General features: G+C 43.0%; 1 protein-coding gene across 1 annotated transcript in view; it reads right to left on the bottom strand.

Annotated features, from left to right (window-relative positions):
* Positions 1-6557, bottom strand: part of Ugcg (UDP-glucose ceramide glucosyltransferase) — a 27770-nt gene extending 21213 nt beyond the window's left edge. The window contains exon 1 of the mRNA XM_021200461.1: positions 6164-6557. Coding sequence (XP_021056120.1) covers positions 6164-6261 — 98 coding nt within the window. The 5' untranslated portion in view covers positions 6262-6557. The remainder of the gene's footprint in view (positions 1-6163) is intronic.
* Positions 6558-14492: the final 7935 nt, after the last annotated feature.

Below are 14492 nucleotides of genomic sequence, written 5' to 3'. Positions count from 1 at the left end.
AAAAAAAAAAAAAAAAAAAAAAAAAAAAAAATCTATGTCCAATAAATATATCCCAAATTTTGACCATCTGTCTTAAACCACAATTACCACCAGAGAAATGGGAATAATAATTATATAATATATGACACATAATTTTATATAAGTATTATATGAAACCAATGTATGTATGTGTGTATGTGTGTGTGTGTACAGCTATTAGAGAAACTCAAAAGATCATACATTCATTAAACAAGTAGTGATTTAATGTTTAGTAGATCCTGAAGACACAGTGGTAAATGAGTCAATGTCTGTATCCTCAAAAACTTACAATACAGAAACGAGAAAAATCACTCTGCTTAAACGAGTAATGTCTCCCAAGCCCCAGGATGACATGAGAAGTGACACGCCAAAGCACTCACAAAACTCAAGTCTTAATTAGTATAAAGAAAAAAATGTTCTAAAGAGAGAGAGAAGGGGGCAAGGAAGGGGAAGGGGAAGGAAGGAGTGATGACACTGGAGACAAAACAGTGCACCTTCTGAGGAAAGCAGTAACCGATGCTACTGAAGAAAAGGGGCAGCCCGGGCGGTGGTGGCGCACGCCTTTAATCCCAGCACTCGGGAGGCAGAGGCAGGTGGATTTCTGAGTTCGAGGCCAGACTGGTTTACAAAGTGAGTGCCAGGACTACACAGAGAAACCCTGTCTCGAAAAAAACAAAACAAAACAAAAAAACAAAAAAAAAAAAGAAAGAAAGAAAGAAAAGGGGCAGGGTCCTGGCCCACTCCCAGGGACCTGTGTCAAGAGGCTGAGTTTTAGCCTGAAGGCATTGGGAGTCAAGTAAGATCTGAAGCACATGACCCACGATTTCCAAATGATAACTAGCTTACAATATGAAAAATGAAGCCGAAAGGGAGATATGAAGATGAATGGAGTCAACTGTGTGGGGAGCAGAGGACAACCATTAAGACAGCCACTACTGAACAAATAAAGCTGGGTTGTCATTTGTATTTTTTTCTCTTTCTAGGATCATCACTTTGGTCCCAGCACTAGGGAGGCAGAGGCAGGTGGATTTCTGAGTTCGAGGCCAGCCTACAGAGTAAGCTTTCCGGGACAGCCAGGGACACGGACACACACTCACACACCAGAAAAGAAAAAAAAGACTGTAACATCAGCCCCTCTGACCTTTATGAGCACCAGTGATACACGTGCTATGCAGACATACATGCAGGCAAAACACCCATAAAAGTAAACATACCCATAAAGGTTAATAAATAATTTTTTAAAAAAGCACTACTCCCATGCTGGCCTGTCACTTTCAATCAGCTAACCAAAAATGAGTGTCTAATGCTAATCAGTAGAGCACCCACACAGAGGGGAAAGACAAGCATTACACGGAGAAGGAAGAAGAGAGAAGAGAGAACAAGAATGGATGGGGAGAGATCACCCATCCCCAAGGATGGATTCCACATGACTCCAGGGGAAGAAGACAACTGCTTTCAGACCTTTGTATGTTTTCATTTCAGTTCCCAACTAGGAAACTAAACTCCCTCTGACAAAAGGAAAGACAAAATAACCCATAAAGACCACTTAGCTCACACTGACTGCTTGAGACTATAATCTCCTGCTATTTTTGGAAAATCAAAAATCGGAGAAATAAGACCCTTCCCATAAGTATCTGCCATCTAAAATAATACTGTGAAATGACTGTGTCTCCATTTGGTATTAAAGTTAGAACCAAAGTGGGTGGTAGAGATAGATATCCATCAGGAGACAGATTTAAAACATGGGAAACACCTGTTTCCATTTTATAGACAACTACTCTTTATTGGGGGGAGGGGTGCTTATGGGAATTGGGAGACATGTGTGAAATCAGAACAAATAACTTCATTGAATAAGAGACAGTCAACGTGTTAATCAAAGGTTAGCTCCACTGTTGAAAGCAAGGCCAAGACTTTTCTCTAACTAGAAGATACAATAGAATGGATTCAGCAGGTGCCAATGATACATCGTATGTAATACTTTTTTTAAAAAGCAACTTTCCAAATACCTTACATTTTTATTGCAATATTGCTGTTGCTCATGCTTCTCTAACAGTTGGGAGTTCGCCCTCCTGTTGACCTGACACCCAATACAAAGCTAAGTGTTTAGAAACCTGGCAACTGCTAGACTGCCAGCGGCAAGTACAAGTTTTCAGAGAGAGGGTACCAACATCTGCTTACATGTTGTCTTAAAAGGACAGCCGAGATGCAGACAGAACATGCATTCAGAAAATACATCCTTTTAATAAATAAAGATGATTCTGCACAGCATTTTAAACAAAATACTATTTCCATAGTTTTTTTAACTTTGTTAAATGCTGAGACTCAACTGCAATTTTACATATACAGTTAGGAAAGGGCAAGCATCAACAACAAAAACAAAAACCTTGTTCTCCACCTGAAAACAGTTCCCATCAAACTAGGAAACAATTTTTTATTTTTAATGAAACCATACATACAAAACAAGTGACAATGAGACCAGACCACAAAGAGAGAGAGAGAGAGAGAGAGAGAGAGAGAGAGAGAGAGAGAGAGAGAGAGAGAGAGACTAACTAGCTTATCAAACAAATAGCAGAAACCTCAGGAAGAGTATGGCTGAATCTATATATAAATTTGCCTGCTAGTTATTTGCCTTAATTTTTTTGTTTCTGTGACACGGGGTCTTATAATACTCCTTAGGTTAGCCTTCACTGCAATCCTCCTGTCTCAGCCTTGTTGAGTGCTAAGATTACAGATGTTCATCAAGTAGTATACATATTAATTATATATGCTAGTCTGTTTTCTTCTACTGTTGTGAATTTTCCTTTTTAATTTTCACATACTACGCTGTGATTTTTCTCAGCATTTTTCTTTGTTATACAATGAGATCTAGATACTTTGGGTGTTTGATTTGCGCATCTCTTTCCAGGAAATTTTTTCTTTTGTTTGATTTTGGTGTTTTGAGACAGGATCTCTCCATTATGTAATCCTGGCTGTCCTAGAAGAACAAACTATGAAGACCACGCTGTCCTTGAGACCCACTATGAAGACCAGGCTATCCTTGAATTCAGAAATCTACCTGCCTGTGTGCCAGCACACTCAACCCGAAATATGCTCTTACCTGTATAAAAAGGATAACGTTGAGGCAGGAGATATAGTTCAGTAGGTAAAGGTGCTTGTCACCAGGCCTGATAACTTGAGTTCAATCCCCAGCCCTGAGCCCCCTCATGGTAGAAGGAAAAAAGCTGAACTAACTCTTGCAGGTTGTTTGTGAAGTTGTAACACACACACATACACACACACACACACACACACACAAATGTTTTAAAATTTAAAGGTAACACCCTGGAGTATTAAAAAAACAATAATAATTACAAAGTTTTTTTACAGCACTTCAACAAAGCTAATATTTGTACTATGCCCCAAAATGTAAAATTATAACTAGGCATGGCTGGCACAAGACTTTAATTCTAGAACCCTGGCAAAGACAGATGGATCTCCGTGAGTTCAAGATCAGCCTGGTTTACATTATGAGTTCCAGGATAAGCTGAGCTGCCTAGTAAGACCAGAAAAGGATTATTAACTAGGGTTCTAGATCTCACTGTATAACAAAGAAAAATGCTGAGAGTCGGGCAGTGATGGCACACGCCTTTAATCCCAGCACTTGGGAGGCAGAGGCAGAGGGATCTCTGAGTTCAAGGCCAGCCTGGTCTACAAAGTGAGTTCCAGGACAGTCAAGGTTACAACACAGAGAAACCCTGTCTCGAAAAACCAAAAAAAAAAAAAAGAAGAAAAGAAAGAAAAATGCTGAGAAAAATCACAGACTAACATATAATTAATATATACAATACTTGGAAATGTAGATGATTCAAGGTGAGAGACAATAAACTAGGCAGGAGATGCAACAGCATGTGACAGATTAACATTGGAGTTACCTCCACAAAAACAGGGGAGCTTGGCAATAGACTACAGTTTAAGCAAAAGACTATATACAGCAACATAATTCACGACTAAATGAAATTACCATATATATCTGAAAAGCAACTCAGTGGAACCAATAACTAAGTGGACGAAAGTCAAAACAAAAGAAACAGTGAAGAATAAGGGACACAGGACAGGGAAATACCCATCACCCTACGGCCAGCACTAGGAATAGCTATCACATTTTATAAGGCAACATTGTATCAAAGATTAAAAGATGTATCATTTCTGGTCCAATACTTTTTCCCCCATCTGAAATGTGATATAAAGAGATGCATGTATAAGAATTCATCACAGGAACTAACAATATATCTTAGGGATGAAGCACTTGCCCAACATACAGAAGGCCCTGGGTTTGGTTCCCAGCACAGGAAAAAGTTAAGAAATACAGATATAACTGTTTCTTTTTAAGTGTTGCTTAAATCAACTGAATTGCCTACCAAAAACAATAAATGAATATTAAAAGCTCAGAAGCTAAAATGCCAGGCATCTCCCTACACCAATGGAGAGCGCTCACACATTTGTTGATAGGAGAAAACCAACAGTCAGGTTACCTTGCAGGCAGCTTCTAACAAGCAGCGCCCTGGGGTGTTTGGTTCTTCATGCTTAACTCCTAGCACCTAGAACAGTGCCTGTACTGCTTATCAAACACCATTTAGTCAGTAGGTGAGATTTTAAAGCAGGCCATGGAACAACAGTCGTAACATGGTACAATCTCCTCTCTCCTCCTTTGCCTTCTCTCTCTCTCTCTCTCTCTCTCTCTCTCTCTCTCTATATATATATATATATATATATATATATATATATATATATAGGCAAAAATGGTTAACAAGGTAACATTTTGGAATGTGTTATAACTATCTTCTTTATTCCTTTCTGTACTGTCTAAATTCCTGATAAAGTAACTATTGCTTTTTAAAAGAGCCCATGTAGTTAAAATGAATACTGCTTACATTTCTAAATTCCAAACGGGGTATGTTTTCTTTCACTTTCAAAAAAACAAAACAAAACAAAACAAAAAAAACCTGTCTGCTTATCTTATACAGGTATCGTCTTTCTCAGCTTCAGGAAATGGCACACCAAACGGCGAAAAGCACATGTTTTCTATAGTGGAAAAAAAAAAAAAGTACCTACCTAAGATCCTTCCCTGTTTTCATTGGCATACATCCTATTCTGGCCTATCCCTATCTGGTAGTTAAAAATAAATAAATAAATAAATAAATAAATAAATAAAAAAAAAATTTCTCCCCCTTCTTTCAGGCTAAAATGCCAAATGAGTTCATCTCTACACATCTAAACAGGCTTCATTTTAAAGACATTTCATTGACAGATCAAAACTCAGCCACCTCTATCATGTCTCTCTCGTCCCTTCACCCTGTTCTGTTTTAGTCATGAGCTCTATAGGGAATATCCTTACTTAGACTTTTATCATGTTTCATCCTTCTAGAATGTAAGCTTCACGAGGGCAGGAGTTTTGTCCTGCTCTCTCACCTGTGTCCCCAGCCCAACTCCAGGTGGTATCTAGTAGGCCTTAGGAGGTACCTGCCAAATGAAAAGATGTGTGTGGGAAACAGATTAAGGATGCAACTCCAAACAAGCCAATAAATAAAGACTTGGAAAAAAGATAAAGAAATAAAGACATGATACTGAAATGCCACGCTGACAGGACTCGAGGCTATATAACACTGGCTGGGAGACGGACCTTCTTCAAGGCGGGCAGGTGCTCCACACCTAGCTAAGCACATAGCTCTTCGAGGAAGGAGGTAATCCACTGGCAAGTCTGGGGTGGTGGTAAGCAGCTCCCGGAAGAGTGTAAAGGACCATCTCCATAACAGAGACGTGGCCGGCGCGGAGGGAGCGGAAAACCTCACAATTCACCATACATCCTCGCCCAGATGGGAAGAAAAATCACACGAATCTCCTCCACAATCAAACCAAGTAGACAACCCTCCACCAGACAGAGAAGCAGGTTCCTCTCCTAGAGCTCGGTAGTCGCCTGCAACCCAGGAGTCGGGTCGCGACTCCAGCGCTATTCCCTCTCCAGGACCCCGCGTCGCACCGCCCCAAGGAGACCGATTGAGGGGGCCGTTTGGGGATCAGCTTTCTCTATCCCCGCAGAACGCTACCCTCCACCGCACACACCCCAGCCAGTCCAGCTCGTCCCCGAGACCCCGACCCTCCAACTCACGTGTAGATGATGGACATGAAATGCATCAGCCACAGCACCACGAAGAGCACGAAGCCGAACAAGGCCATTCCCTCCTGGGCCAGGTCCAGCAGCGCCATCCCCCGGCCCGCTGGCCCGGCCCGGCCCGCTCCGGCCGCCGCGGACAGCGCTGCCGCGGGAGGAGGACGCGGGGTCCGCAGGGTGCGAGGCGCGGGCCACAAGTGGAAGGTGGAAGAGTAAGGGCCGGCGGGGCGGCGGGCGTGCGGACGGAAGGGGCGGGCAGGGCCTGCGCGCCCCCGGCCGCTCGGCGCGCGCTCGGCACCGCGCACCCCTTAGCGTGCGCGCGCTGGTGTGCTGCGAGCGCTGGCTGTCCGCGCTGCGCGCTCCAGGCGGCCGTTGCCGCGCGCTCGGGTTCCCGTGGTCCAGACCCTCCCGGCTGCCGCCGCCGCCACCGCCGCCGCCGCCGCCGTCGTCGTCCCTTTCGCTCGCCGCGGCTCCGCGTTCTGGTCTGTGCTCACTGCCCGCGCCCGAATCCCGGCACGATGCGGTCCGCCCTGCCCCGCCCTCTGGAGCCCGGTGCCCGTCCCCCCGCCCCCGGGGCGGCGCCCTCGCGCCTCGGTGCCCGCCCGCGCGCCCACGGGTGGAGCTGCCCCCGCGTGCTCGCCGCCCGGCAGCTACCAACCGCTGCCGCCGCCCCCGCCCGCGGGTTCAGTCTCCGTGCGCACCCCCCACCCCTCACCCCCTGCACTGTCTCTAAGCAGCACGCGCCGCCTCTACACTTTATCTTGGCCAAATCCCGAGGAGCCAAGAGACTGTGTTATTTAAGGAATCCCCAAATTCAGAATTGGAAGAATCGCTTGGTGCTGAATTCGCGCAAGATTGTGCGTTCTCTAGGGCAGCTGAGTGTAATTTGGCAAAGATGTAGCCAAGAGAGTTATGGAAACGTAGCTAGTTCGAGCAGTGCTGGGCTGTTAAGTGTTGCCAGTACACCGCTGACAAACCATCTCATTCATAAATCTTGTATTATTTGCTGAGATGATAGATTTTAGTCATACTGGGTTAAATTACGTTACTCCTTTTAAAAGGGCTGTTAAATGTTGCTATTACTAAAACGTTTAATTATGCATGTGCACGATACTGAAAATGGGGAAATGAAGGCTAGGCTGTGTGAGATGCCTGTATGTAGCCCAGTTACTTCTGGGACTAAAGCAGGAGAATTACCTGAACACACAGGTTCTAGGCCAGGCTGGGCAAATTCAGTGAATCCCTGTGGTAGAAAAAGAAAAGAGTATTCTAACTTTAAGTCGCAACTGGGAGAAGCTAGTAGTAAATGTTTCCGTTTGTTTCTTCAGCCTGGATAAATCTATATTGTTTACAATTGTTCTGTGTTTAAACTGTTTATTATTCAAGTTACTTTAAAAAATAACCCAAAAATGCTGGGCAGTGGTGGCACACGCCTTTAATTCCAGCACTTGGGAGACAGAGGCAGGCAGATTTCAGAGATCGAGGCCAGCCTGGTCTACAGAGTGAGTTCCAGGACAGTCAGGGCTACACAGAGAAACCCTGTCTCGAAAAAAGAAAAAAAAAAAAAAATCCATAACCTCCCTCAAGGGATTTCAAAATTGAATTCAGTTTTTGTTTTGCTATTGATTGTAGTTAATAATAATTGGGCAGCTTCAATTTGTGCTATATATAATAAACTACAATTACACAGATTTAAGGTTTGCAGTGTCCTTTGTTCTGCTGGTGAAAAATCACTGGGAAAGAGCCATGCTTCGAAATTAATTTCGAGTTGTTGAAAGTTACTGGTTAATAGAGTTACAGCAGGATGGAATCCATACATGGAAATAATAGCACAGGGTTTTAAATGCCACGATTGTGATTATTCGGTTCTAAGGCCCACTTTTAAAGCACTTTTAACACATTTTCAAGAATCCATTATTTTCAAGATTCAAAAATGGAAATGCATCTCACACTCAATGACATCTTACAAATAAAAAATAATAGGCCAGGTTTCTTTTTCTTAAAATGTGCTTGTTAGTCATATACAAAACATATACAAAACATGTGTTATCAGTACTTCCTTGGACTTGGTCAAGGATATGAATTTCTCAATTTGAGCATTTTGTAGCATTTTTCATTTTTCCAAATCTTTCCTAGACCCTTACAGCAAAGGACTCCATACAGTATGGTGGGTAACCCAGAAAGGACAAAGAAAGTTGGTGTAGTTGGGTATAACGGAATAGCGATCGACCCTGTTGCACTTCATTGGCTTAAATTTAGTCTGCTCAAACCTGGCTTTCCAACCAGAGCTCCAGGGGCTGGAAAGATGGCTCAGCTATTAAGTACAAGAGCACTTGCTAATCTTTCAAAAAGTCCCTGGTAGGGCGTGCATGCAGTACCCATGGAGAACAGAAGAGGGCGTCTGATTCCCCCATCTGATTTCCCCAGAACTAGAGTTACAGATGGTTGTGAGTAGTAGATTTTGCTTTGCACAGGTCCTTTGGAAGAGCAGCCAGTGCCCTTAACCGCTGAGCCATCCCTCCAGCACAAGGAAAATATCATCTTTAAAGAAATTTCTCATTCATCAATCTAAAAAGTCAACATACTTTATGATGTCAACATTGATACTCTGAGAATGGCAAAGTAAAACCAAAAGATCTCACTGACTTACAGTTGTGTATGATCCTGTGATGACCCACGTGGCCGATGACATACACTTGTCACGGGTGGGAAAGTACACCAAGAGTGAATGTTAGTATTAAGTGTGACTTTGGGTGATAATAATGTGCTACTTCATGGATTGTAACGAATGTGTCACCTGAGTGTGAGATTTTGACAGCAGAGAAGTCCTGGAGAGGGATGTAGTGGAATGTGTGGCAATGCAGGATTTTCTGCTCAGTTTGGCTGTGAACTTAAAACTACCCTAAAAGACATTTTAAAACAGTGAGTGCTCCACACACATATGCTACATAGTATATTATATAAACATATGTATTAAATATATTCAAATAGGTAACTCAACTCGTGTCTTGTGAGTTAGGTATTATGAATTATGTAAATATATGTAACAGGAAATGTTGTAAAAGTCTGAACTAAGATCAATGAGATCCAATAACTCTACCTTGTAAGCACTAAAATATTTTGTTCAGTGCATAAATGAACTATTCTACATTGACAAAAGTCACTAGTAAGTTTGCTCAGAATTCTTCTTTGTTAAGTTTTTTAAAAGGTTTTGTTTTTTTGTTTTGTTTTGTTTTGTTTTGGGTTTTTCGAGACAGGGTTTCTCTGTGTAGCCCTAGCTGTCCTGGAACTCACTTTGTAGACCATGCTGGCCTCAAACTCAGAAATCCGCCTGCCTCTGCCTCCCGAGTGCTAGGATCAAAGGCATGCACCACCACGCCCGACTAAGAAGTATTTTTTAAAAAGAGAAAAAGACATCAATCATCTCCCTCCTCCCTCTTACATAATTAATTCAGAGAACTGAGTAAAGATATACAAGCCCTGGAGGTATAGCTCAGTGTCAGGTCACCTACTTGTCAGTCTCAAGGCCTTTAGTCTAATCCCAGCATGGACCCAAAGGACTGCTGTGTGACTTTGCCTGGTTAAACAGGGACGACCCATCAGAAAGCCCACCTGTGGATAAACAGCACTCCTTTATCTTTCATTCCAGTGCTGACTGACTACATCTCCTATCTTTGTCAGCATTGTTTTGTTTTGTTTTTTATATTTCAATAAACATCTTTAAAATCATAGTTCAGAGCTGGGATTGTGGTGCATGCTTGTAACCCCTGTATTTGAGAGACAGAGGTAGGAAGATGGTAAGAGGCTGCCTGGGTTACACCCAGTCAAACCTGGTCTTCAAAAACCACCCCTAAAGAATGGTAGCAGTAATTGGTTCCTTAAGGTTACTGTTTTAAGACATGTATTGTGAATTTTCATCCCTAGAAAAGCTTTCCAAACTTAAGTGCGGGGGGGCGGGGGGTGCGGAGAGAGGCCTGGGGGAATTATCCAGTCGAACACCCCTGAAAGGGGGGGGGGGGGGGGGGAAGGGGGGGGGAGTTATTTTCCAGACACTGAGTACATTTGAAGTTTCAAAAACAAGGTTAATTCCTAATTCTAATTCTAATATGAATTAGAAAAGTGGCGTGTGTTGGCGTGTGTTGGTGCAGCTGGGGTGATTAGCATACCTTTGTTTGTTTGGTCCTTTGATAAACCTAAACCGCCGGTTGTTTAGTGGGTGTGGTCTAGGGGAGTGCCCACAGGTCACTGGAGTTCAAATCCTGTTCAGCTCCTCTGCTCTTATCTGAACACCTAGCTAAAAACTGCTTTATTTTACTTACTTTTAAAGTTTTCATATTTGATCTTACAATGTATTTTGCTAACCTACAGTTTGCTAGGTCAGAACTTTAATATGTGTTCTTTACTGCTTAGTCACATCTCCTATTTCCTACACATCTGTTGGTATTTTCCTAAATTAGTTTGAGCAGAAAACACTTTTCAGGGGCTGGAGAGATGGCTCAGCGGTTAAGAGCACTGACTGCTCTTCCAAAGGTCCTGAGTTCAATTCCCAGCAACCACATGGTGGCTCACAACCATCTATAATAGGATCCAGTGCCCTCTTCTGGTGTGTCTGAAGACAGTTACAGTGTACTCATACAAATAAAATAAATAAATCTTTAAAAAAAAAAAAAAAAACACTTTTCAACAAGTGTGTGTGTGTGTGTGTGTGTGTGTGTGTATACAAGAGTGTGCTTGTTTGTGTCAGTGCTTGTGGAGGGGCTGGATTAACATCTGATGTTTTCTTCAGTCACCCTTGTTTGGTTTTGGACCCCAGGACTAGGGACTAAGGTACATATTTTACATGTCAAAGCAAACCTGGCTTTCAGGTTCTCCCAGCATCCCCCAGTCCCTACCTGGCACACCCTTCCCCCAGAGGCTCTTCCCTATATAATCCAGACACTTTGGGTTCCCCTCTCTCCTCTCTCTTCTTCCCCTACTCTTTCTCTGTGTGGGTGCTCTACCCCCAACTCCCATGGTGACTTCCCTGGCCTCCTTCCTTGGGGCCAGTACCTTGCCTGAGAGCAGCTTCCCAATAAACCTGCATTTAATATAATCTAATCTGGCTTGAATTGGCTCATTTCACCAGCAGAGAAACAATTTATCATCTTTTCCATCTTACTGATTGAATGATTGAGACAAGGTCTCTCACGGAACCTGAAGATTACAGTTTCAGATAGATGATGGGCTGTCCTCCTGTGTTCAAACCCCTGTTCATCCTCACCCAGCACTGGGTTTATAGGCCCTAACTGCTGCTGCCAGAGTTTCACATAAGTTTTAAGGATCTAAATTCAAGTCCTCAAAGCCCTTCACCCACTCAGCCATCTCCCCAGCTCCTGATCTTGAACCACTGACCATCGTGCTTCAACCTTTGGAGTACGAGGATTACAGCCACATGCTACTATACCTGGTGCAAGAAAGCACTTTTGAGAGAGAGCAGCGCACACTCTTTTTTTTTTTTTTTTTTCCTGGCTTTTCGAGACAGGGTTTCTCTGTATAGCCCTGGCTGTCCTGGAGCTTACTCTGTAGACCAGGCTGGCCTCGAACTCAGAAATCCGTCTGCCTCTGCCTCCCGAGTGCTGGGATCAAAGGCGTGCGCCACCACTGCTTGGGTTTGTCAGGGATTGTTAAGGGGATTTTGCTTTTTTTAAAGGATTCTCAGGGCATAAATGCTTAGATGTGGGTCTGTCAAAACAACCCTTGTATCGGATAAGAAGTCTGGTATAGAAATTGACTTGCTAAAAGTGCATTTTGTTTAGCAATAAAAAAAAAAAAAGAGTTTCTAGGAAGCTGTCAGTGTTCAGTCCTGGAGAGGCTGATGCCCCTGCTGTTTGAGAAGCCCAGACTCCTCCTTCAGTCTCTCTTCAACCAGTCTTTCAGCATAGGCATAATACTGGATAAAAGAAGCCATCTATAAAGAGTAAATACTATCTGTTCTAGTTAGGATAATTTAACATCCAGGGTATGGAGATAATAACAACAATTCCACTTTGTTATAAGTTAAAAACAAGGGCTGGAGAGATGGCTCAGCGGTTAAGAGCACTGACTGCTCTTCCAGAGGTCCTGAGTTCAATTCCCAGCAACCAACCACATACATGGTGGCTCACAACCATCTGTAATGGGATCTGGTGTCCTCTTCTGGTGTGTCTGAGGACAACTACAGTGTACTCATATACATTAAAAAAAAAAAAAAAGAATAGCAATTAGCACGTTTGCACTGGATGCCGTAGTGACAACAGAGCTCTATTAATGAGGCAAAGAGGAGGTAAATAATTTACATGAGGCTGCATTGCTAATAAATAGGCCAGACTGCTTGTAATTTGAATGTGTGAAGGGTGAGGGAAAAAAGTGTCTTGTTTCAATGACTTGGCTGCTCTGCCACTGGGATCCCTTGGAGTTCACTTTGGCTCTTCAGCCCTCCTTGCTGCTGTTCCTGACCAGGTTCTGAGATCTTAACGTGCGCATGCATGAGCCAGGCATCCTGGCCAAATGCAAATTGCAATTCAGTGAACCTGGAGTGGAGCCGAGAGCCTGAATTTTTAATAAGCACCCTGGCTGTGCACACAACCTGCTATACAGATCCTATTTGGAGCAGCAAGGCTCTGACCAGCTGTATCACCCACATCTGGATTCACAGGAGCTGTCTGTCCTCAGGTAACCAGAATAATTTTACAGTGTGCTTGCCTGCTTTTCCAAAGTCCTTAGCTGTGTTCGCTCATCCCTACTCAGACATTTCAGTCACTCCTCCAGACTCCATCCCTCCTATGGCTCTAGCCCTGTAGCACTACAAAAAGATACTCTCTTCCTCCCCCCTTCCTACCTTTTCCCCTTCCCTCCTTCCTTTTCCTTTGTGGTTTGGGAATTAAACCCAGGGCCTTTCACATATTAAACAAGCACTTCTTTGAGCTACAATCCTAACCCTGAAATGTAATACTTTATGTTAACGAGATTGTTTACTGGCTACCTGGCGTGCATATTCAGTGGAAATCAGGCGATGCCCCAACAACACTGAGGAGGAAAGAGAACTTTTCACTAACATTTATATTCTCTTGTGTTACAATATCTTTTCCAATCTTTTATAACTTTCATGAATATGTCTGGACCTTGGTTTTGATTTACTCCATTTTTTTCATTTATCTATTTATTTACTTACTTACTTTTTTGTTTTTTGTTGTGTTATTTTGTTTGTTTTTGGTTTGGGGGGGCATGAGACAGGGGTTCTCTATGTAGCCCTGGCTATCCTGGCACTTGCTTTGTAGATCACAGTGGCTTCAAACTCAGAGAGATCTGTTTGCCTCAGCCTCTCAAGCCTTGGGATTAAAGGTGCACACTACCATAACCCATTTCAGCCTGCTTTTTTCTTGTAGAACCCAGTGCTACCAGCACAGGGGTGGAACCACACTTAATGGGCTAGACCCTCCCTTATCAATCACTAATTAAGAAAATGTTCTACAGGCTTGCCTAGAGCCAGATCTTATATGAAGGCATTTTCTCGACTGACGCTTCCTCCTCTCTGATGATTCTAGCTTGTGTCAAGTTGATATAAAACTCGCTAGCATATCACTTTTATGCCATTGAGCACATCTTGCCTGACAAATTGACGTAGCACTTAGGGTCCAGTGCTGGGTAGGACCACTTATATCTTTTCCCCTCCAGCAGATCACAGCGTACTTTCCAGCACTATGAAAGATAGTCAACAGGGAGGAAGTTTGAGATTGATTTCTCCATGCCCTGTGACCAAAGTGTGTGATTTCTTCAGCAACATGGTCTCTTCATCTACTTCTTGTGGGCAACAAACAGCAATGGTGGTAGCTAGTGTTGCTTTTGCAGATCTTTAGGACCTTGCTGACCATGGCTTCACACTCACAAACTCACAGACATCTGTTGTGACCTCCCTAAACAAAGTCTATAGTAGAATGAGAAAAGCGAGTCAGCACAGTTGTACTCATAAAATAAAAATAAATTTAAAACAAAAACCAATGCAAAACCAAACCAACCAATCAACCAACCAACAACAAAACCACCACCACCATCAACACCACCACCACCCCAAAGTTTTTCTGAGTAAATACAAACAACTTTGAAGAAACCTCAGCATGAAGTATTATTTTAATTTTTAGTCCTCTCCCCGAAAAATTTTAGTTGCTTCTCTCAGAGTAAATTTGATAGTTCTGAAAGCAAAAGAAAAGGGGGCAGGGTGTGTTGTCTTTCCCATGGCTCTTTATCTGAGCTTATGAATTTCCTTCATTCTGCAGGAATTAGTGTAAATCATATTTCTATCAGTCTTAAA

The sequence above is a fragment of the Mus pahari genome, chromosome 6, assembly GCF_900095145.1.
Source record: "Mus pahari chromosome 6, PAHARI_EIJ_v1.1, whole genome shotgun sequence".
Classification (NCBI taxonomy): Eukaryota; Metazoa; Chordata; class Mammalia; order Rodentia; family Muridae; genus Mus; species Mus pahari.
This window is presented reverse-complemented; position numbering and strand designations above follow the sequence as displayed.